General features: G+C 38.5%; 1 protein-coding gene and 1 pseudogene across 1 annotated transcript; one reads left to right on the forward strand and one right to left on the reverse strand.

The window, feature by feature from the left end:
* Positions 1-1,179: 1,179 nt before the first annotated feature.
* On the reverse strand, positions 1,180-17,992 carry LOC126582680 (uncharacterized; annotated as a pseudogene).
* A 2,289-nt stretch (positions 17,993-20,281) lies between these two features.
* Positions 20,282-23,166, forward strand: LOC126583202 (protein PLASTID MOVEMENT IMPAIRED 15). The gene is made up of 3 exons (XM_050247523.1): positions 20,282-20,450; positions 20,796-20,930; positions 21,158-23,166. The coding sequence occupies exons 2-3, from the start codon at positions 20,802-20,804 to the stop codon at positions 22,892-22,894; spliced, it is 1,866 nt and encodes a 621-aa protein (XP_050103480.1). The 5' UTR covers positions 20,282-20,450; positions 20,796-20,801; the 3' UTR covers positions 22,895-23,166.
* Positions 23,167-23,504: the final 338 nt, after the last annotated feature.

Genomic DNA, 23,504 nt, shown 5'->3' on the forward strand with positions numbered 1-23,504 from the left:
ATGGTTAAGATGTGAGGATCTCTAGAATCCCACAGTTTAGATCCGAATGGGATCCAATTCATTATCCAAGGATTTGGGTGTGGGTTTGATAAATTTCAATTTTATTGTTAATTTCATTTTGTACTGGATGGTAATTATGTAATAGGATAAAAAAGACAATTAATACGTGTTTAAATAAAATTTCCCTTTTCACAATCCAATTACATTTTTAACTATTTTTTTAATATAGTAATATATTTATACCAAAGAAGTTGATTAATAAATTGGTTGCAAAGTATTAATTTTTATTTTAAATTAAGGTTTTAGAGACGATACGTATGTAGTCTATCTCATAAATTCTACAAATTAATTTCACTTTTTGACATTTTCCATTTCATCAAAGGAGCAATTATCTCCCGTATACAGTGACAGATCCAATAAATAATATTAGGGTGTCAATAAGAATAGTGCGTGTAGCACACATATTATTTTTTGAACGAAATAACATGCAAATTGGCATTTCATTAGACCTTGGTAGGCCTGAGGTCATTTGCCAAGTTATATTGCACGTCTGTTGATAAATGTTAACAGCTTCCGAACGAGCATGTCAACTGATGTCAATAGCTGTTGAGTGAGCATGCCGACAGAGGCCAACTTATGCAAGGAATACAAAGGCATGAGGCTAGCAACTACCCTGCCCAGTACCCCCACAAGCAATTCATTGAGCATTTGGAATGTAGCTTTGAAGGGCATCTCAAATTTACAAATGGTAGCACCCAACTTTTTCATAGAGAATTTATGAGCTTGGAGGAGTCAGCTGACCCACCTTATCTCAAGGTGGATCCACCCTGATCATATAAAAGGTATATCGAATTTCAATTTTTAGAATGAATTTCACAAAAGCATAGAATTACTTGAACACCCTTGCAACCAAGAAATGAATAGATAAGTTAGACTTGGTCACACCATTTTGGTATTAATTAATGTATCTTTATTCCCTAAGTTAAACTTGAATTAAATGGTTCCACTTTTAATTATATAATTTTTTTTTTGTAATAAAACTCACACCTATCGTGATAAAATGTAAATTGAGAGAAATTATTTGTATGATTATGAGTGAGCCGCTAGCTTGTTTCTCTGAAATCTTGACTTTGCAAACTTTCATGAATCATGATATTGATTTTGTAACGAGTAGTGCTATATTTATCATCCATTTGGACCATCATTTGTACTAATTTTTTAATAGAAGTAGGGTCTTCCAACACATAAAGGTCTCATCTCTATTAGAGAGATGATACAAATAGATGGTATAACTAACTGTTGAGAATGAATCGTATATTGATGAGAGGAGGGACCTTGCATGTGCTTGTAAGTAGTTGTGTTATTCTTCATATTACCAATTGGTTTTATGGTAGAACCTCAACTTTCTCCATGGTATCATAATAGGTTGTCCTATGTGTGAAGCCTAATGGGCGCACGTGCCCTACGTCACCTGAGTTGTGTTGCCCATGCCACCAGAATCGTGCACAAATTCATAACAAAGTATCATACTCCTTATAAAAATCAACAAACTTGTTCGGGCAAGATTTCCTTTGCACAGCTCCCCGAAGAGGTGGCATGTTATTTGGTCGTCGAGTGAGCTCTTGTTGCTTAGTGTGCTGCAAGATAAGTTTGTAGTTAGTTTGAAAGGTGCCCTTGTGGGGCTTTTGGTATAGGCCTTGAGGCTCGCAATCAAAACTAACTAATATCTGAGCGTGCCACTATTATCTTAGTATAACAGATTGTTGAATATGTGTGATTTAAGTTGATTACTTGCGCCCCAAGTTACTTAAACTTCTTATTATCAAAAGATTGTTTCAAATGGGTTAAGTCTGCATTAAGTTATTTTTCTTTCCTTGTAAACAAGGGCTTTTAGTTCATAATTTTGTATGTCTAAAACGAAGGGAGTTCAAGGCCTTCTTAACCACTTCCTCAATCATAGTTTGCTTTTTAATGAAACCAGGTTTATTAACTTAACCAGACTCAAATACAAATGAGACTTTTGAGTGAAAACAGTTGAAAATGACTTGAATACATGATGGAAAGTACATTAAGCGATAAATATACTAAATAAAAGTACAAAACAAAGAGACTTAGGCAAGATTTAACCTTGTCGGGTAAGGTTGAACTTCTTGCAACCACTTATGTTTATGTTTACAGAGGTTGTATGCTAAAAAGGATGAAAGGTAAATAGGTTTTACACGAGGGAATCGATACTACAACACTAAGGGAAGGTAGCAGAGCTTGTACACTAGACAAAAGATGGCTTTTCTAAGGGAACTATAGCTAAAATGACTGAATCTGGACAAGTTTAAGCTTTTTGGGTACAAATTGGCTTGAGAGCAAAGTTTGTATGTCTTTTGATTGATTGTTTGAGTGTGTCTTTTGATTGGTTGTTTGAGTGTCCTTGTCTTGGGTGTCATTTTCTCATTTTATAGGCCATTTGGCCTGACTACCTTGGCTTTGTTCTTGGCCGATGACTCTCGGAGAGCAGTGTGTCATCATTTATTTACTTGTTATGCCACTGGAAAATGCTTTTTGGCTAATAGTGAGTTGGTCTCTGTTACCTGTCATTTCAATCATAGGCACATGACCTATGTCTTGGCTGAAATGGCTTCAATTTGCTTCAGGCCTCTCGATTGGGCTTCGAGCAAGCTTCCATTTTACTTTGGCATCCTTGGGCCTTACTAACACAAAGCCCAACTTTAAATATTAACCTAAACAATGCCCCCCTTAATCATTGTTAAGTCTGCCAATCGAGACATTAATAATGAGGTGATTGCTTGGAATAAGAAGAATGGAATTATTATGATTAAACACTAGCTGCATGCTTTAACTCGGGACTTGTACCACTTTTAACATCCATTTTTGAATAAACCTTTGCACCCACAATCTCCAACATTAACTAACTGCCCATTATATAACCTCCATTTAAATTCTTCACCAACATCTCGAGCAATCCTTATTCTCCGAGCTTCTAGAATTTCCAGAATTCTCTTGCCTTCGTAGTTCTTCCTTGCTTTCTGCCTTCAACCTTCTTCACTTTCTTCCCAAAAATCGACCAATGGCACCTAATGCAAGTCCGGCGAAGGGATCGTCAATTCGCAGTGCTGAAACGACTTTCATCGCCTTCGGGCTGGCCTAAACTCATCAATTTTCTTCAAAAAATGAGGGGTTTATTCTTTGGTGTTAGCCTGGATTGCCCGAGTCCTAATTACGGTGGAAAATAACATGCTTGCAGTTAATTAGTTTACTCCTAGCCCTTACTCCGCCGAGGCTTTCCATTGATGGAGGATGAGGCTTGGTCAAAGTGGGTAGACGAGCTCAAGCCCATCTAGAAACAGAAATGGATGGCCAATAGGATCTATGAGCTCATCATGCTCTCCAAGGTCACTGTCATTGCCAAGCCTAAGCTCCTAACCACAACTCTTCTCTTTTGGAATAATGGAACCAATACATTCAACTTCAGAATAAGTCCCATGTCTCATATTGTCCTTGACATGGCTTAAGTTTTCGGACTAAGGCCCTCGGGCAAATGCATGGACGTTACCCACGATTGGTCCTCGCCTTATTGCCTGACTGCTAAGAGCTCGGGTGCCTCAGAATCCATCACTCGTCTGGAGTATAACCCATCCACTTTCAAAAGCTATAAGATGTCTTTTGTGGGCTTTATCCTATTTTCACAGAAGACTTTCAAACCACCCTCTTCCACTGTAGATAGGGCTCAGGAACACATGTACTTCCTCATTTATTGGTTGAACAAGCATATGTTCCCAAACAAGTCCAAAAGAATGAAGCTAGAGTGGGTTCATTTACTGGAGGCCTTACATTCTTTCGATGACGTGGCCAATGAGCCCTTCATCTTGGCTCATCTATACCATATTCTATACGAGATGACCAAAGGTAAGTCATTTGAAACTAATCTTAACTGGCCAACCTGGATGGTCAAGCTATGACTCCAGTAGTACTTCCCCGAGTTTTGGGCGCTTAACCTAGAGTTCCCCGAAGGAGTAGCTCCAACTCGCATCTTGGCAGAGGTTTCTCTTACAAACCATTCAACCTTGCATGCCTCTACTTCTTCAAGGTTTGTCAAACTCGAGTAGACTTGGAGTGGGGTGTCTCCGTGCTAGAAGGTATCCATGGTTCTCACACTAGATCTTTCAAGATGCCTTTGGAGAAAATGCAAACGACCATTGCAAGGAGAAATTTATGAGCTGCATTTAACAACGGGAACTGGCTTAGGGAATGCGCAGCGACCGCATATGCTATGATCGGGGGCTAGAAGTCTACCACCCCAATTTCTGTGGTAGGTAGCTAGGGTTCAAGCAGGCCATCCTGGTGCCCTACTTCAATTCCATGCATAGTGGAACCTCATTCCACCTCCGCTCTCCCTCTGACATGACTTTTTGGGTAGCTCGGCGTAGCTTAGAGGTGATGAGCAGAATCGCCCACAAGCTCGTGGCGTTGAACTTTGAGTGCACTCCATCATTGGCCACTCGGTGGGAGGCTAAATGGTAAAAAAAGTACGATATAGACATCATAGAGGCACATGATCTTCTCTTCAAGCAAGTCTTCTTCAAATCCTTCCCAATGAAGGAAGAACTTGAGAACTGAAAGGAGGTGATCAACCAAAAGAACCAGCTCATTCTTATAGGTGCATTACCTTATTACTTCTATTTTGCTTCTCCTTGCGATATTTCCATCACCTGTCATTTACTAACCCTTATTTTGGTCTTGCAGCCCAAGGCAATACTGAAGAAGTGGATGTCGGGCCAGAAGAAGAAGTTGCAGATGTTCTGGTTCTCCAAGAGGCCGCTGCTGAGGCAGCAAGGAAAAGGGCAGGGTTAGCTAAGTTGTTGGAGATGCTGGAGACATTTTTGATCTCTTCAGCGATTTAAAGGCCAAGGCTGGGCATGAGGTAGAGACGCTGGCACTTCAGCGGGCAAAAACGACCGTAGTAGAATCTTCATAGTCTGAGCCTGAGGAACAACCTCAACCTTGACTTGCTTTTCCTGGCCTGAGGAAAACTCCAACCAGAAAGAGGACTAGGTCATAGACTTCTCAATCTTCAAAGCTTTCATTTGCCCTCTAGCTGAAGCGGGCAGAAAGAAACAAAAATCCTCCAGTAAGTGATTTTAGCCTTAGTTTTCTTTTCGCAGTTTCGACTTTCCACAAGTTTGAACTAACACTCCCCGTCTCTTATACTCAGGGCCTTCTGGTACTAATAAACCTACCCCCACTTCCCAAGGATCACAGTCGGGCGCAGAGGTACGACATGAAAACAATGAGGTCCTTAATATAATCCATGAGGAATTAAAGGTATGGGCTTCATTTCTTAAGCACTAAGTTATTTTTGAAGTTCACTTTCTTTGACCATTGTGCTAATTCTTTGCTTGTTTGCTTGTAATAAAATACTCGAGGCGAATGGATCTCCCAGCCTGAGCCTTCTTCTCCTCCAGCCTGAGCATCGCATATTTCTCCTCTTCGGGCTAAGCCCTCAAAGGTATAATTCTTTCTTATTCATGGTTAAGCTTATGATTTTCCAAGTTTTGAAACTAACAACCATCTTCCTTCTTTTATAGGCAAAGGTTGGGGTATCTGCTTATTCAGTCGGGCAAACCTCAGCCTTCTCCTCTTCAACTATTCTTCCAATGATGGTGGTGACTCCCACTTCCCAGTTTAATCCAACAACTGGGGAGATGTTGCACTTCGTGGATGATGGTAATATTTCAATAAGTACCTATTTTCTCAAGCCCTTCTAAATTTCCTTTTAAGTTCTCCTTTAACTTATACTTATACCTTGTTTTACATTCTCTCAGTCTTCTCCAATGCATGAGGCCACCAAGCAACCACCAACAACTTTTGGGGAGCTTATAGTCCCTGAGATCATTGTGGTCTCAAAAGTGACTAGCCTGAGGGCTCATCATGCTACTTCTTGGGCCAGTCTGCTTGGTTCTCCCAAGGCAACTGTGACCACAGAGGTGCCTCATCCATAATTCAAGGGCTAGCTCAGGTATAAAAGTCTTGTCACTTTTACTTCTTCTTTAACTTATGTATGTCTTAATTCTCTAACTTGTTTTTCCCTTGGGTCATAACAGGCTTCTGGCGAGGGCTTGGGCAAATCTCCTCGGCCTGCAGCTCGCAAGGTGGTCATTCCTCGACCTCCCAAGGCTTATAGGGTCATAGGGATTCCCATTCCTTAGGCGAAGAAGACTGCTGCTATTGCTTCCTCCATTTCTAGGTCTACCCTCATCATTTGATCTGAAGCTGACTCCGCCGTTGCTGCCTCCGGAGGTGCTGGAGTGATGCCTCATCCTCTTGCCTCCATTCCAGCTACGGCCTCACTGCTCGAACTAGTCAGAAAGTTAGGGCATTCAGGACCAAGCTGAGGTCTCCAAGGCATCTTTCTAAGCCCCAACATCTTCAAGATTTATGCCGAGTCTTCAGGGAGTAGATGCAGAGGGACTTCATTGCCTCTTTTAGCCTTAATGCTCTCCAAGAAGCAGAGAAAGCACTTACTAAGTTGTACCAAGCTCAACAAATGTCAAAGGTTCAATATGAGTCATTTCTCTCTTTCCTTGAGAATTTGAGAGCTTTGAGAGACCAGCATATTCAGGCAAAGAGGCAATCCAACAAAATTAAGTTTTACAAGGAGAAGCACTCCAGGACTTTATCTTCTCTGCATAAATTGGTAGAGGAGGGCTCGGTCATAGAAGATAGAATCATAGTGGTGGCCTTTGAGATCCAGAAGTTGGAAGAGCAACTCTCAGCACTAAAGGCCGAGCAAATGACCCTCTTGAGCAAACTTTACCAGAAGATTGAAGAAAGGGTCAACTAAGAGATGGATGACTTCGGGGCCCAGCTAGCTAACAACAACATTGCCTTTAAAGAACCTGGTTGAATTTTTACCATTATGCAGACTTATCATTCCAGGATAGCTGCATTAGCTAGGGATGTGAACTTGTTATGCTAGAATTTTGTAACTTTTCTCATTATGAATAAAAGATATTTTCTGACTCATTTGACTTGTCCATCTTTATCTAACTTTTTAAATAAAAAGGATCTAACATCTCTGCTAATGTTAAAACTTCATTAATGTAGCAGTTTCTAACATCCCACATAGTGGGGGTGATATTTCTTTAAAAACTTGGCATTAACTGGATGCCTTTGCAAATTTTCTTTTAAATCTGCCAAGTAGTACCCTCCTCTGTCTAACACTTGGTTGATTAGGAAATGACTTTCCTAAGTGGGACTCCACTTCCCAAAACCTCTAACTTGAGCACCCAAGGGTAGAACTGCCTTTCATACCAACTCTCATTCTTTGAAGATTTTTAACTTCACTCTTTTGTTGTATGATCGGGCAATAGCTCTCTTCCCCTCTTGAATTTTGTTCAAGGCTTCAATTCAGGCTACATCTAAGTCTTCAATCCCTTGAAATATGCCTTGAATGTATTCATCACTATGTAAACCAAACTGGTTTTGAAGCCTTACTTAACTTACATTGATTTTCATAGGGAGTACATCATTTTGCTTGAAGGTTAAGGCATAAGGAGTGGTCCCAGTTCTTATTCTCTTTGAGGTTCTGTAAACCCAAAGCGTATCTCCCAACTTCTTATGCCATTTCTCTGGACTATATGTTACCATTCTCTTAATAATATTCACCAAGATCTTATTACTAGCTTTCGCTTAACCATTTGATTAGGGATAGTAGGGGCTAGACTGGATCATCTTTATCTTGAACTTGCTTGCAAATTCCTCCACTTCTTTCAAAATAAAAGATGGTCTTCAGTCCTTAACAATTGTCTCGGGCACCCCATATTTATGTAAGATCTTGGTTTCAATAAATTTTTTCACAGCAGTTGAAGTAATAGTCTTCACAGCTGAAGCTTCTACCTACTTGGTGAAATAGTTTGTTGCCACAATTATGAAGGTATGCCCCTTGCTAGAAGCTGGGTAAATTTTCCTGATGAAGTCTATTGCCTATCCTCTAAAAGGCCAAGGCTTCACTACTGGATTCAAGGGTACTGAAGGTATGTGTTGGAGGGGTTCGTGCCTTTGACATTCTTCACAACCTTTGGCATAAGCTTTATAATCTTTTTCCATGTCAGGCCAAAAGTAGCCATACCTTCTTAACAACCACCTTATCTTGGTTTCAGCTTGATGTGCTCCATGCCTTCATGCACTTCAGCCATCACTCTCATTAACTCTTTTAGGCCTAAACACTTCAACATAATCTTATCTGGAGTCTTTCTTAGCAATGTTCTGTCCCACATGACAAACTTATTGCTTGTTTCCTAATTTTCTTACTTGTGGGAGAAAAATGGTCTTTTAAGTACTGGACGATGGGTGTTCTCTAGTATTCTATTTCAGGTTCTTTGGTTATTACATCTAGGCTTAATCCTATCTCAAAGATAGAAGGGAGATTCCTCATTTGTACCTCCACATCCACCTCAATCTTTCTTTCTTGGATCTGTGCTCCAGAAGTCAACTATGCTATCTCATTAGCAATTAAATTTGCTTATCTAAGAATACGATTAATTGAAACTTCAGTACCCCAATAACTCAACAATTGAGTAGCTGCCAGATAATAACCTGCCATGGTGATGTGTTTGCACTTGTAGTCTCTATTTAACTGATTAATCACCAACTCGGAATCACCAAACACCTCAACTTCAATTGCCCCCAACTCTATCAGGATTTTAAAGCTAATGATCAATGCCTTGTACTCTGCCCGATTGTTAGTAGTATCTTGATAATCTAGAAGGAATAAGTAGCAATGTTGAACTCCCTTGGGATCAATGATAACAATCCTAGTTTCAGTAGCATATTGAGTACAAGATCCATCAAAATACAACCTCCAAGGAGTAATCCAAGCTAGTTATCCTTATTACTTCTTGCTAGATCCATTCCTATTTGCCCGAGTGATCTTTACTTGGTAGGAAGCAAATGCTGGCCACTTCCAGAGTTCCTGGGATGTTGACAAGTTCATCTTGGGGTTCTGGGTGCTTGATCAAGAAGTCTGTAATTGGCTTTCTGAGGCACATATTGAAAACTGAACTCTGAAGGTGCTAGAATCCATTTCCCAATTCTTCCAGTTAGTATTGGCTTAGACAACATGTATTTGATCACATCAATCTTGGCAATGATATGGATGTGGTAAGGCTACATGTAATGCCTTAACTTGCAGGCAATGAAGTATGAAGCTAAACATAGCTTATCAATTGGGGTATATCTAGTCTCTACCTCAGTAAGGATCTTACTGATGTAGTATATTGCTTGCTTCTTCTCCCCTTCGTTGTTCTGAGCCAACAATCTTCCTATTAACTTTTCAGAGACAGAGATATAGAGCTTCAAAGGTTTCCTTCTCTGAGGGGGCATGAGCATTGGTGGAGAGGCTAAGCAAACTTTCACTTTGTCAAAAGCCTCTTGGTATTGTGGGCCCCATTTAAACTTTTCTTGATTCTTCAACCTTAGTAAAAGAGTCAATGGTTGGATTTTGCCTGCCAAATTAGCAATAAATCCTCTTAAAAAGTTGATCTTCCCCAGTAGCCTTTGCAATTGTACTTTGTTGATGATAGAAGGTGACTTCATTATAGCTCGAGCTTTGTTTTTGTCTATCTCCACACCTCTCTAATGAACAAAGAATCCCAAAAAGTTGCTCAATCTTACTCCAAAAGCATACTTCTTAGGATTCATTTTTAGCTTGTGGGTCCTCATTCTCACTAAGGCTTATCTGAGGTCTTCTAAGTGTTGCTCTTCAGTTTTAGATTTCACCACAATGTCATCAATGTATACTTCCATTTTATGCTTGATCAAATCATGAAAAATGGCATTCATTGCTCTCTGATAGGTTGCACCAACATTTTTGAGCCGGAATGGCATGACCACATATTCATATGCTCCTACATGCCCTGGGCACCTAAAAGTTGTCTTATTAATATCCTCTTTAGCCATTTTATTTGATTATAACCAGCATTCCCATCCATGAAAGATAAAACTTTGTGTGTTGCAACTGCTTCCATGGATAGGTCAGCCATAGGCATGGGGTATTTATCTTTAGGCGTGGTTTCATTAATGTTTCTATAGTTGACATAACATCAGATAACATTAGTTACATCTTTTAATACAAGTACAATGTTGGCCAACCACTCAACATTCTTTGTAGGCCTAATAAATCCGGCCTTTACCAGCCTCTCGATCTCTTCTTTTACCTTTTCCTCTATCTCTTTTGACATTCTTCTTGGAGCTTGCTTTACAGGTCTGTACCCTTCATTGATAGGCATTTTGTGCTCTACTAAACTAGGGTCTAATCTAGTTATTTCTGTGTAATGCCAAGCAAAGCAATCTTTGAATTCATGCAAAAGGTCTACCCTTTTTGCCCGATCTCCAGCTTCTAACAAGCCACTGAGTTGTATTGGCCTTGGATATTCCTCAGTCTCTAATTTAATGGTTTCCAATGGGTCTTGTACTTCTGGTGTTGGTTTCTCGCGTTATGTGCATAAAAATTCAACTGACTTTGGGCTTTCGAGCACTTCATCTGGCCATTCCAAGTCATATATACACTTAGCCATGTGAATGGCTGCCTCTATTTCCTCTCCTAAAAACTCTTTTTCGTCTTTGTCCTTGGTGCTTGAAGCCTCTTTCTCCTACTCTACTTCCTCCTTGATTGAGGTATCTTTTACTTCTCTTATCTTTATTCCATAAACCAATAGTCTCTTGATTAAGGACCTGACTGCAATCACTTGATCATTCATCTTCTGTTCGAACATCATTAGTGTTGGTGGGCTGGGACAATGTGAGGCCTATCCCATTCCTCCTTGGTGAGAGACAATCCTTATTTTAGGAGCTTTTGGGTCGTCACCATAGTAAGGCGGTTGTTCTCATCAGCTCCCAAACACTGCAAGATCCTAACACTGGGATTGTAAAAACTTGCTTCAACAATATTGGCTGTGGGGAGAAATGGTCATGACTCGGCTTCCATAATCTCCCAAAATCCTGGTTCTTCGGCTCTGGACTCATGGTAAACAACAATTTTTTGATGTAAAGTGGATGGCATAGACAGACTTTGATGAATCCAATCTCTCCCAAGCAATGCTCTATAAGTAGAGCTGTTATCCATCACAAAGAATTCCAACATGATTTGCTTGGACCCCAAGTCAACCTCCAAGGGTAATATCCCATAGGTTTTGGTGATGGCTCCAAAGAAACTAAAAACTGTTAGATCAGTGGGAATAAGATCTTCCTTACTTTTACACTGCCTCTTCATTTGTTTAAGTATGAGCACATTAACCGCTGCTTTACCATCTATCAACACATTCTTGAAGGGTATTCCTTCTAGATGAGCAATTATGTATATGGGCTTGAGATGGTGGGCTAGGGCCAGATTTGGGTTGTTGAACTCCATTCAATCAGAATATACCCTATCGGGCTCCTTTCATACAGGTTCGGGCAAGTTTGCAACGCTTGGTACTTCTTTCCTAACTTCTTCAATGTTAACAAGTGCCATAATTGTTTATAGTGCCAAGTAATCACCCTACATTATGGCTGGCTGATTTGGTACAACGCAAAACATGGCTGATAAAACATAAGTCATGTTTACATGGAAGTTGCTGGGTCAAAGTACTTCTCTTTCTTTCCTTTAATCTGATACACAAATTCGTCCATCCAAGCCTGAGCATCATTGGTTAGCATCAACTCAGGCACTTCATTTTCTACTATTATATCAAAGTTAAGCAGTTGTCTTAGGGTTTCGTAGGGTTCATCTTCCAGTATAGGTGAAGGTATTCCCCTCTCAAAGGAAATAGTCCTGAAACAGAGAGGCTCTGGTCTCCAACCTGGTGTAAGCATCATCATTACATTCTCCTGAGCCCTTCTCAGTACTCTGTACTTCCCTGGATGAGGGTTATGTGGTACATGATCTCATTCACCCTCCACTTTACTATTAGCTATTTCTATCTCTTTTTTACTTCTTCATTGGAATTGTCTCGTTCCACCTTGTGTGGCCTCCTCAAACTTAACATTCCCATAAACTTCTACAATTGTAAGGATCTTCAATAAGCTCATATGGGCTTTATGCTGCCTTTGACTCTTCCAATCATAAATGCTTACATTTCTCGAACATGTCTCCCATCTTTCCAGACCATGTACCATTTTCGACCAAGTTGGGCCGAGTCTTTCTTAATAACTAGGGGGACTGGGTTTATGGTTATCTCTTTCCATCATTACCTTGCACTGCCATGATAACTTGGTTAGGGAGGTTTCACTTCTACCCACCTTGGCATTTTGGCTTCCTTGTCTTCAGCTTCTTCAGAGACCTCATGGTTCCTGAATAACTCAGATAAGCCTTTTGGTTCTGAATCTCCACTTAACCTTTGGAACACATTCTTGGAAGTTTCTTTTTCTGCTGCTCGAATAACACTTATGTGGGCATCTTGTTCATTTATCTCAATTCTCCTTACTAACTTTCGATCACTAATGGCGCTCGATGTTAGCACCTCTAATTCACATTCACATTGACATTTACTACATAAGATCACTCCCTTGATTACAGTTGTTTGTGGTATGTCGGGCAATCTTCTAACACCTTTATATGGCCTAACAGCTTGCCTTCTCTCATTATTCTCTTCCAAAGTACACTTTCCCTTTCATTTTTTAACCCAGTTAAGGTTGATCATGTTGATGGGGGCTTCTGGGAAGGGATATGTGCCAATCATCATGTTAGCCTGAGGTTTTTCTAACAACAGTTTCCCCTTAACTATGAGATCCTGGATCCAATCCTTGAACTGGACACAATTGACTATGGAATGGTTGAAGGTGTAGTGAAGCTTGCAATACTTTTCCCCTCTCATCTCTTCAGGTTCGGGCATCTTTTTGGTGTTGTTGGGCAAGATTACCCTCGCCCTCACTAACTCTTCATAAATGTCAGTAGCCTTATTCAAATTAAAAGAATAAGTCTGGTACTTTGGGGGCTTTATAGGCACAAAACTTCCATCAATCATAACAATCTTTTAGTCATTGATAGGCTGAACCAATCTCTTCACCATCAAAGGTTTGAAGGGGGTGGTCATCTTTGCTGTGCACAACTCAATTCCTTCTCCTACATTGCTGTCATTTTCCCCTAGTTCTAAACTTTCAAACTCCAATTGGTGTATTGGGGCTTTGTTCTTGTAAAAAATGGGCACCTTAAACGAGTGCTTCACTTGCTGCTCCTCGGTTAACAACTTCTCATACTTGGTAGCAGTGATCACCAACCCTTGAAGTTCATTAAATTGCATATCATAGAACTTTTTCCTCAATGGTAACCTTAAAGCCTTTTGGGCAATAGCTATGAGTTGAGCATGATTGATGGGAAATTGGCACCTCATCTTTGTCCTCCTAAACCTCATCATGAAGTCCTATGTAGACTTATGTTCATACTGTTTTACTTCCACTAAATCATTGATGGTTATCTCGGGCTCCACCCTATGGAATTGCTCGTGGAAAGCCATCCCCATTTGCCCCTAGTTGGCAATGGAATTAGGGGGTAAAATAGTGTACCACTAAGATGCTAAGCCAACCATTGAATTCCCAAATAACCTCAACTTGTAGTTAGGATTGTCTTCAAATGTTACACAGTAGTTGGAAAACTTGAAAATATGGTCTCTAAAAGACATATTACAATCTTCCCCACTGCAGGTTGGGAATGCGGGCATCTTGAAGTTGAGGGGAAAAGGATTCTGCTCATCAATATACTCAGGGTAAGGCTTCTGATATATTATTCTGAATAGTGGGTGAGCCTGGGATTGAGCATTCTGGACCACCATCATTTTTAGTTCAGCTAGCTCATTTATGAGTTACTGGTTAGCTGCATTGTTGTGTGGGGAGGGTGTAAAGAGGTCCTCACTTCGAGCTACGCTCATTGCTTGAGAAAGCCTCCCTCTATGGTTCTAGCTGTCTCCACTTAGCTTCATCTCCCTTGTTAGCCAAAGGTGGTGGCCTATAGGGGAGGCTTGCCCGCAACTATGGGCACACCTTTTCCACTGGACTTGCCAACTTGCTGAGTCATTCCAAACTTCATTCCTTCTAGCCTGATCTACCCCCTACTATCTAGTGGGAATAACAAAAGGTCGAGCAAACTTGTTTCCTGCATTTCTTCTTCCTTTGGTTGACTAGCCTCAACTTCCTCATTCTTCTTTCTTTTATCCTTATTTTTCTCGAGTAAGAGGAATAGAGGAATTACTAGTCATTTCTCTAGGCTTGCTTCCCTAATCACCTTCCTGGCATACCCATATCTTGGTGTGGAGTACTCCAACTCCAACTTTCTCTGTAGAGTTCATGTTAAGCAACATAGTCTGCTAACTTCTTTTCTGCTTTCCAAAGTGATCTTCTTTATACTTCTCAAAACTTGTACCATAGTAGCTTGTAAGTCTTCATTAGTAACTTTCCCGCTAGACTTCTCCGAAGATGTTGGGCTGTTTAGGATCGTAGGAACTCGTAGGGAGGGGAAATCTTATGGTTGATCTGTCATGTTTGATCTTGTTGGACAAAGGGGTTGCCTATACTCTGTTTTCCACCTGAAAGTTCGCTCATTTCTTCTTCTTGGCATACAAGATTATTGGGATCCCACTAAGTGTGCCAAAACTATGTTCAGGCAAGATTTCCCTTGCACAGCTCCCCAAGCAAGTGGCACGTTGTTTGGTCGTCGGGCAAGCTCTTGTTACTTGGGTATGCTGCAAGTTAAGTTTGTAATTAGTTTGAAATGTGCCCTTTTAGGGCCTTTGGTGTAGGCCTTAAGGCTCGTAATCAAAACTAACTAAGATCTGAGCGTGCCAATGTTATCTTAGTATAACAGATTGTTGAATATGCGTGGTTTAAGTTGATTACTTGCGCCCCAAGTTACTTAAACTTCTTATTATCAAGGGATTGTCACAGATGAGTTAAGTCTGCATTAAGTTCTTTTTCTTGCCTTGTAAACAAGGACCTTTGGTTCATAATCTTGTATGTCCAAAACGAAGGGAGTTCAAGGCCCTTTTAACCACTTCCTCGATCACAATTTGCTTTTTAATGAAACCAGGTTTATGAACTTAACCAGACTCAAATACGAATAAGACTCTTGAGTGAAAATCAGTTGAAGATGACTTGAATACATGATGGAAAGTACATTAAGCGACATATATACTAAATGAACGTACAAAATAAAAAGACTCGGGCAAGATTTAGCCTTGTCGGGTAAGGTTGAACTTCTTGCAGCTACTTTTCTTTGTATTTACAGAGGTTGTATGCTAAAAAAGATAGAAGGTAAATAGGTTTTACACGAAAGAATCGGTATTACAACACTAAGGGAAGGTAGCAGAGCTTTTACATTAGATAAGAGATGGCTTTTCTGGGAGAACTATAGCTAAAATGATTGAATCTGGACAAGTTTCAGCTTTCTGGGTACGAACTGGCTTGAGAGCAGAGTATATATATCTTTTGATTGGCTGTTTGAGTGTGTCTTTTGATTGGTTGTTTAAGTGTCCTTGTCTCTAGTGTCTCTTTCTCCTTTTATAGGCGATTTGGCCTGACTACCTTGGCTTTGTTCTTGGCCAATGGCTCTCGGAAGGCAGTGAGTCATCATCTATTTACTTGTCATGCCACTAGAAAATGTTGTTTGGCTGATAGTGAGTTGGTCTCTGTCACCTGTCACTTCAATCATAAGCACATGGCCTATGTCTTGTAGACATGGCATTCGTGTCGTGTTTTCCGTGTTCGTGTCGTTTTCATGTCATACCCGATATCTTAACGGGTCGTGTCGTGTAACACCTATTAAATAAACGGGTAAAATGACTCGACCCGAAATCGACCCGATAATATTAACAGGTAATATGACCCGACCCGTTACCCGTTAAGGAAAATATATTTTAAACCAATAAATAATCAAATGAAAGACATAATACTAAATAAGTATATACATACCATATTGTCACATCCAAAATATAAAAACGCATTTTTCTTTTAAGTATATTTTCACTTACCTAAAGTCTTTAATAGTTTTTAATTAATGTAAAAGTGTAAAAAAATATAGAAAAATATATAAACACTCGTAATGACAAACTTTATAACTTTCATGAAGAGCTTAACTTCGAAATTTGCCACTATAATCATATAAATCATAGATCAAAATTTAACTGTTAATTGTTGTTTACATTTACGCTTCATTGTTCTCATCAAATTTTGTTTTTTTCAGATTCTCTTTTTTGAAAACTTGATCTATTAGAGGATGCAGGAAGATGAACGATTTGGATCCTTGATATTATATTCAGAGTTTTACGGTTAGTGAAAATATTGTTTGATGTTTATAATGTTTCTACAAGCTATATGACATCGACTCATATTTCAGTTAATCATAAATATCGAAACGTGATATTAAATATCTGAACCATTCATCTTCTTACATCCGCCAAATGATTATGTTTTCAAAAAAGAAAATTTTAAAAATGAAATTCAGTAAAAAGAATAAAGAGTAAATGGCAATCGACGGTTAAATATAAATTTAAGGTTTATGAATTATAGTGTTGGATTTCGAAGCTGACCCCTTCATGAAAGTTGTAAAGTTTGTCACTATGAGTGATTGTATATTTTTTTTACATTTTTTACACTTCTACAATAATTATTATTAATTTTTCCTTCAAATAAAAAACATTATTCATGAAGGTTTGGAGGATTTTAAAAATCTAAACGATAATTTAAGTGTAGCCATTATCTACTCGTGGAGGAATAATGATGAATCACGAGTGTTTATATATTCTTTCACATTTTTTATACTTATATGTATGTCTTCTTAGTTCTTGCCTATACAAATACTATATTAGTTTATTTTAATATTGGACAACAACATGTTAAGTAAAATTTATCCTAGTAATGATAATAAGGAACTCTCATGATAAAAATAAATAATGTGACTAAATTTTTTTTTTTAAACTTATATAGAATAATAATACAAACTATATATTTAATATAAAATATATTGTATATATTAATATGGCTATTGTATTTTATAATAAAACGTTTAGTAATTAAACTTTAAAATTATCAAAATAAAATTTTTCTTAACAGGTTGAAACGGGTTACCTACGTGTTATCCGCGTGTATACCCGTTAAGAACTTGTTATTAACGGGTCACCCGATAATGATCCGATAAGTTATCGTGTTGACCCAAAATCCGTTATTTTTGTGTCGTTTCGTTTCGTGTCAGAAACTGCAGGGTCTAATGTCTTGGTTGAAATGGCATCAATTTGCTTCAAGCCTCTCGATTGGGTTTTGGTCAAGCTGCCATTTTACTTTAACATCCTTGGGCCTTACTAACACAAGACCCAACATTAAATATTAATCCAAACAAAACTACCCAATAATTTTTGTTCTATTCAAATAATTTTTTTAGGGGTGTGATATTCACACACCATTTTTTACTTCTTACACATCTTTTTAATTTTCGGCCATCGAATCGGATGAATTGAAAAAGATCAACCAACAGAAATTATCAAAGAGTGTATAAAAAGTAAAATGGGATGTGTGGATAGCACACCCCTATTTTTACCTTGCAGTCAGGAGCTGCTTGATTTTCCAATGCAGAAGCTTGGGACTTGTGGATGGAAATGTTCTTTGTCATGATGTCTTTCCTTACCATGCCTTCTTTCCTTGGGAAGCTACCCACCATGACGCTGCATCAATTATATGAAATTTACAAATTAACAAGCAAGAACAATGTCGTAGATCTACAAGATCGATTAGGACTTGTTAAAATTTCGAACAAACAGTGAGATTATGGATTCGATACAGTACCTACGACTCTTGTAACTAGGATGCAAGCTGTTTCTTTCACCATGGATTCCGATGAGCTGAGGAGGAAAACGAATCGATCGATCTGAAGTGGCAAAGTGGATTTGCAAATGAGAAGAGCTCACAATGAGAGGGCTCAAAACATCTGGGAAGTTTGCCTTTCAAGACATTTGGTTGGAAATTGGGCTAAAAAAATAAATACCCAATATAAATAAATAAAATTAATATATGTTCAATTCGGTTCGGTTTTCGAACCTTAAAAATTGAAACCGAACCAACTAGATTCGGTTCAGTTTTTCACATTCAGTGGTTTTTAGTTTTCGGTTTTTTTAACCCATTACCACCACATTGATGAAAGAAGAGACCTTACATGTACTTGTAAATAGTTAAATTACTCTTCATATTACTAATTAATTATATGGTAAAAACTCAACTTTCTTCGTATTTTTGTTTGTAACATGCATACCATTAAATAATGGATAACTCTTAAGAAAATGTTGATGCGGTCGTATGGTTTGGCATGCAAAGACGTGGAATCTTAACCCCCTTCGATTTCTAAGACACGTCCAGTAGATCCAAACTTACAAATCTGTCGTATTGTTCACTTCCTGCCACAACTGTCTTTGTATATATCTATCTTTTACCCCATTTCCTTTGAATACACACTGTACTGAACCCCATATCTCAAGCCTCTCAACCATGTTCCATTAATTCGGAATTAACTCAATAATACCACCACAAATATATATTCTTCATCTCAATGAAAAATAATAATAATGCTACTGTTTGAATATACTTTTTTTTTAAAAGCACTTATCCCAAAAACAATTTTTTTTTAAAAAGAAAATTCAAGTACTTCTTGATAAGGGATTTGAAGAAAGCATACTTCAAGGTCATGTTTGGTGGTTAGGTTGGGATAAGTTGTGACCTATTAAAATGGACTTGAGTCAAGTTCCTTGTTTGTTGTATTAAAATGTGAGATTGACATGATTGAATATGATGAGTTATGAATCCAATAGACTAGGTTATTTAACATATCTTTATGCATGGGTTACATGTCTTGTCTTACATGCCCCTAACAATTCAATCATTTTTCTAAAATCCAATCACATCCAACCCACCAAACGGACCTAAGTGTTTATTTGGTATTACATTTCAAGTGCTTTTTAACCCAGAAATAAATTTCTCTCCAACCACTAAAAAAAGATTTTTAATAATCTAAAAGCACTTTTAGTTGTTTCAAAAGCATTTTCAAACATGTAAACATAAAAGGAATCCCAAAGGCTCTTCCAAACAAGCATCAAGGGAACCTTTGAAAGCACCAGAGCCGAAAGAATCAATCGAAGCTCTAGAACCAGAGTCTTAAAGCCAAAAATTAGCTATAGACACATTCGTAGTTAAGTTCGCTGCACCAAACACGTATATAGTTCAATTCTACTTCATCCATGTAAGGTATATTTTATATATATGTTCATGACAAATTGTAGAATAAAGATGCCTGCAATGCAAAAAGAATAAACTTTGAAGACGAGTGGTGGACTGCTTTGGTAATTAGGGCATTTTCTTTTAACTTATTGAGTTTTGAGTTCAAACTCTTTCGTGAATTTAATGTAGATTATCCTATCGTTTGTCAAAAATAAATAAATAAACTTTCAAGAAGCATATGACCAAATTGTTTATTTACATTTGGTCGGATTTTTGTTATTATTATCCGAATGAGTGGTTCAAGTCTGGTCCAACTAAGAAAATCTGTGAGTATATAATGTATTCGGGCAAGAAGAAGAATTAATTTTCTCCAAAATAAAAGGTACGACTTGGAAAAGCCTAAGGGACCTTTGTCCCTAATTTTCTTATCATTTGAAATAACATGAATGCTTCTATAGAAATCACTTTTTTTTCCCAGAAGTGCTTTCTGTTGGAATTACTATTCTTAGAGGCGTATTGAAATTTCAAGCTATTTAGCCACTTAGCACTACGGTTATTTTTTTACTTGTAAGTAAAAGGTTTAAATTGAACTCTAATTAGCTCAAAAGTTTCATTCTTTAATAATATACCATTCAAGCTTTCCAGACGCTTGAAATAACTATTTCATGAATTGCCTGTGCAATTTCTCCTCACAAAAACACTAAAAGTTTTGTTTAATTGAACTAACCATTTTAGAATTTTACATTTAACACTCAAAGAAACTTGTAATTCAGTTGGTTTAGAGCCTTCATGTATGCACTCGAGATCCTAATTTCGATTCCTGCCTCTCAATATCATTTCTAAAGGAAAAAAAAAAAGTCAATCTTACATCTGGTTTGTTATTAATTTTTTCCAAAGTTTCATATAATATGTATAATTTTAAAATCCGACGTAAACATATTTTATAGTCTTATTTCAGTTTTAATTAGAACAATATTTGAAAAGGACATTTAAAATGCGGGAAGAAAAGAATAAAGAGATGGCTGGCAGATGGCGGTAGTTCCAATATCAGCTTAAGCATGAGGAGTAGAATTGAGGACAGAACCGAAGCCACTCCTTCCTCTTTTATATTTCTTCCCTCTTTAAATTGGAATGAATAAATTAAAACTGTCTGACAAAAACAAAGTTTTTTCTCTCTCTCTCTCTGCCTTCCAACTCCACCTCAATTATTTGTAAGTTTTTTAATTTTCAATCTCATAGCTTTCTGTCTTTAAGAATTGAAGAGATATCTACATATAGATATATGTTATGAAGATTGTTAAGTTGCTGAAATTGCTTGCATTTTGTTGAGGGTCAGAATCTCACGTCGGGAAAAGAACGGACCTTGCATGTATTTATAAGTAGTTGTAGAATTTCTTGCATTTGTTTCAGTTGAAATTCTTGCATTTGATGAAGGTGGTTTAATTATATTCTAGTTTTTTCTTAGAATTTTTATTCAAAATTGAAGAATAAAGTTGTTTGGATTTTTGAAGAAATTTACAGAAATTGTGGTGCTTGATGATTTGAGTGGTAAACAGGTTAATATGAGTAGAGGAGAGTCTGAAAACAGAAGAAGATTTAGAAAAGCCAACAGTCTATATGGAGAAGATAGGATTCTTGAAGCCACTCCTCCTGGTCCTTCACTCACCAAACCCCAGATAGATATCTCCGAGGTATATATAACCCCGAATTTTTTTAATTTTTATACAAGCGATGTTGGGAAGAGAGAGAATCGAGCTCAGGACCTCAAGTGCAAGAGTTGAAGGTTTTCAACCAACTCTTGGAACTATGGAAAATCCCAGTTCATAATTTTAGTTTTATTCACTACGTAGCAAAAAACCATCTGCATTGCTTCTGATCTCTCTCTCTCTCTCTCTCTGTCTACAAATTTCATGTGAAGTCTTCTGCAATAGCGAGAGAACTCCATATGGCACGCAGGGAAATAGGTCGGTTCAAAGAAAACAGAGTGGATGCAGATGCCTTAAGAGCACAAGCGCAATCTGAGATGCTTGATGCCATGAAGAGAGCTAAAGATCTCTCTTCTGTAATTGAGGAAACAAACTCCAAGGCAAAATTACATACACGAGAGATTGAAGTGCTAAAGAAACCGCGAAGGCCTGTGGGCAGGCGTGAAGATCAGGTATTGGCTATTGGGGACGTGGACAATAAAAAATATACAGAAGTGATGAGAGAATTGGAACTTGTGAGACAGGAGCTAAGCATGCTCAAGCTTGATATGGCATCGGTTTTAGAAGAGAAATCGCGGGCAGAGAAGCAGACAGAGGCTGCAAATGCAAATATGTTGTTTTATACAAGCTCAGTGGAAGCAATCAGGAACGAGATTGAGGAAGCAAATGAAGAGCAAGTGCTAGCTGAGTTGGCCCGGATTGAAGCTGCAAGAGAATTTGGAGATATAGAAGCTGAGAGAGAAAAGGAAGCCATTGAATTCTCGTTTGCAGTAGACGAGACCAGGAAGAAAATGAAAGATATCGTTGAAGAGGCTGATTACTCGAAAGAGCTCGAAACCAAATTAGCTGTTACAATCTCTGATGTGGATGTGTTACAGAATGAACTAAAGCTAGTTAAAGAAACGGACAAAAGGATTCAAAGGATTGACAGCTTAACTCGTTCAGAACCTAGTTTTCGGAAAGAGAAGGACTTGGAAGGCTCGGCGCTGTTACAGTCAGTTACCGAAGAACTAGAGGCGGCAAAGACAGAATTGGCTGCAGTAAAAGAAGAAGGTTTTCAGTACATGGCCTCCATGGATGTTATAAGAAATGAGCTCAAGCATTTAACAGACAAGACAGCTCGGTTAAGGAAGACAGAAGAGAAATCGGATTTAAGCATTCAAAATCTCAACTCAAAGCTTCTCAGAGCAAAAGCCAAGTTGGAAGCTGTCTCTGCATCTGAAGAGAAAGCAAAATCAATTGTGTCCAATCTCTCTCTCACTCTCGACAAGCTCAAGACCGAAGCAGAAGCTGCAAAGAAAGAAAAGGAGCTTGTCTGCGAAGAGACTGCAAGCATCAAGTCCGAAATTCTGAAAATGGAATATGAGATAGAATCAACTGAGGAAAAACTACAGGCTGCAATGCAAGAGCTCGAAACAGTCAAATCATCCGAAGCTGTAGCGCTTGAAAACCTCAAAAGTCTCATCGAGAATACCATAAGAGCTAGAGCTTTTGAGTCACAGAGTAGTTCTTCAATTACCATATCCAAGTTTGAACACGAGTACCTGACTGGACGTGCGGTCGCAGCTGAAGAAATTGCTGATAAGAAGGTAGCAGCAGCTCAGGCATGGGTTGAAGCACTAAAGGCCAGTGAGAAGGAAATACTGATAAGGATAGACTTAACTCTGAGGGATCTCAATGAGATGAGAGTGGACGAAGAGCAACAAGTACAGAATTGGGGACAAAAACGGGAGAGAATTGTAGTATCTGGAAGCCGGCAACAAGCCACGCCTAGAAAGTCTATCAGAAGTAATGGATACCAGACTCCATACAGGCGGGTTAGGCATAGAAAATCTGCTTCTCCAGGAGCGCGGAACAATTTCCCCATTCAGAAGAAAAAGCATGTAATGCCTAATCTGACCAAGTTATTCAGTGGTAAGAAAACTGCCAAAGATGAGCGAGCTGTTTGAAGTTTACTGCATCTTAATTTGGCAAAGTGAATCCAGTCCACCACATAAATAAATCGCACCGCCGTATTTTTCGCCATGGGAGCTTGTAGCTTTGCTTTTTCTCAAATAAGTGATGCTCCTTAAGCTTTTCATTTACCAAAAAACATGGAACTCTGGTCAAGTGTGTAATAGCTATTGCGCTGAGCGTGTGGAACATTCATGTCTGTAATTGTATTTTGGAATGTTTTCGTATCAATAAACAGAACAGAGAGCCGTTTGTTTTTGCATCTCAATTTGAAACATGTTTTTTGGTATACATTTTGGTTCCCTTTCGTAAGAGCGAAATTTTTTCGAGTCCAATGGTTGTTTAACATGGTATCGCAGCTTTCGATTGCAGGGTGGTTCGAAACGTCCAATCCCCTTTCCCGACCTGTTCTTAGCTTGGCATTGTGCAAGATGTGATTGCACCTTCATGCTAAATTTGGGTTGTACAAGTCTTCAATGTGTTCTTCTCAGTTAGGAGGCAAGATATATCAATTCAACGGGTTGATTACACTAACATTCCCCTTAGGTTTTTTTTTTTTTTTTTTTTTTTTGTTTTCACAAAATCCTTTCAGATTTGTAACATTAC

Source organism: Malus sylvestris, chromosome 9, assembly GCF_916048215.2.
Source record: "Malus sylvestris chromosome 9, drMalSylv7.2, whole genome shotgun sequence".
Classification (NCBI taxonomy): Eukaryota; Viridiplantae; Streptophyta; class Magnoliopsida; order Rosales; family Rosaceae; genus Malus; species Malus sylvestris.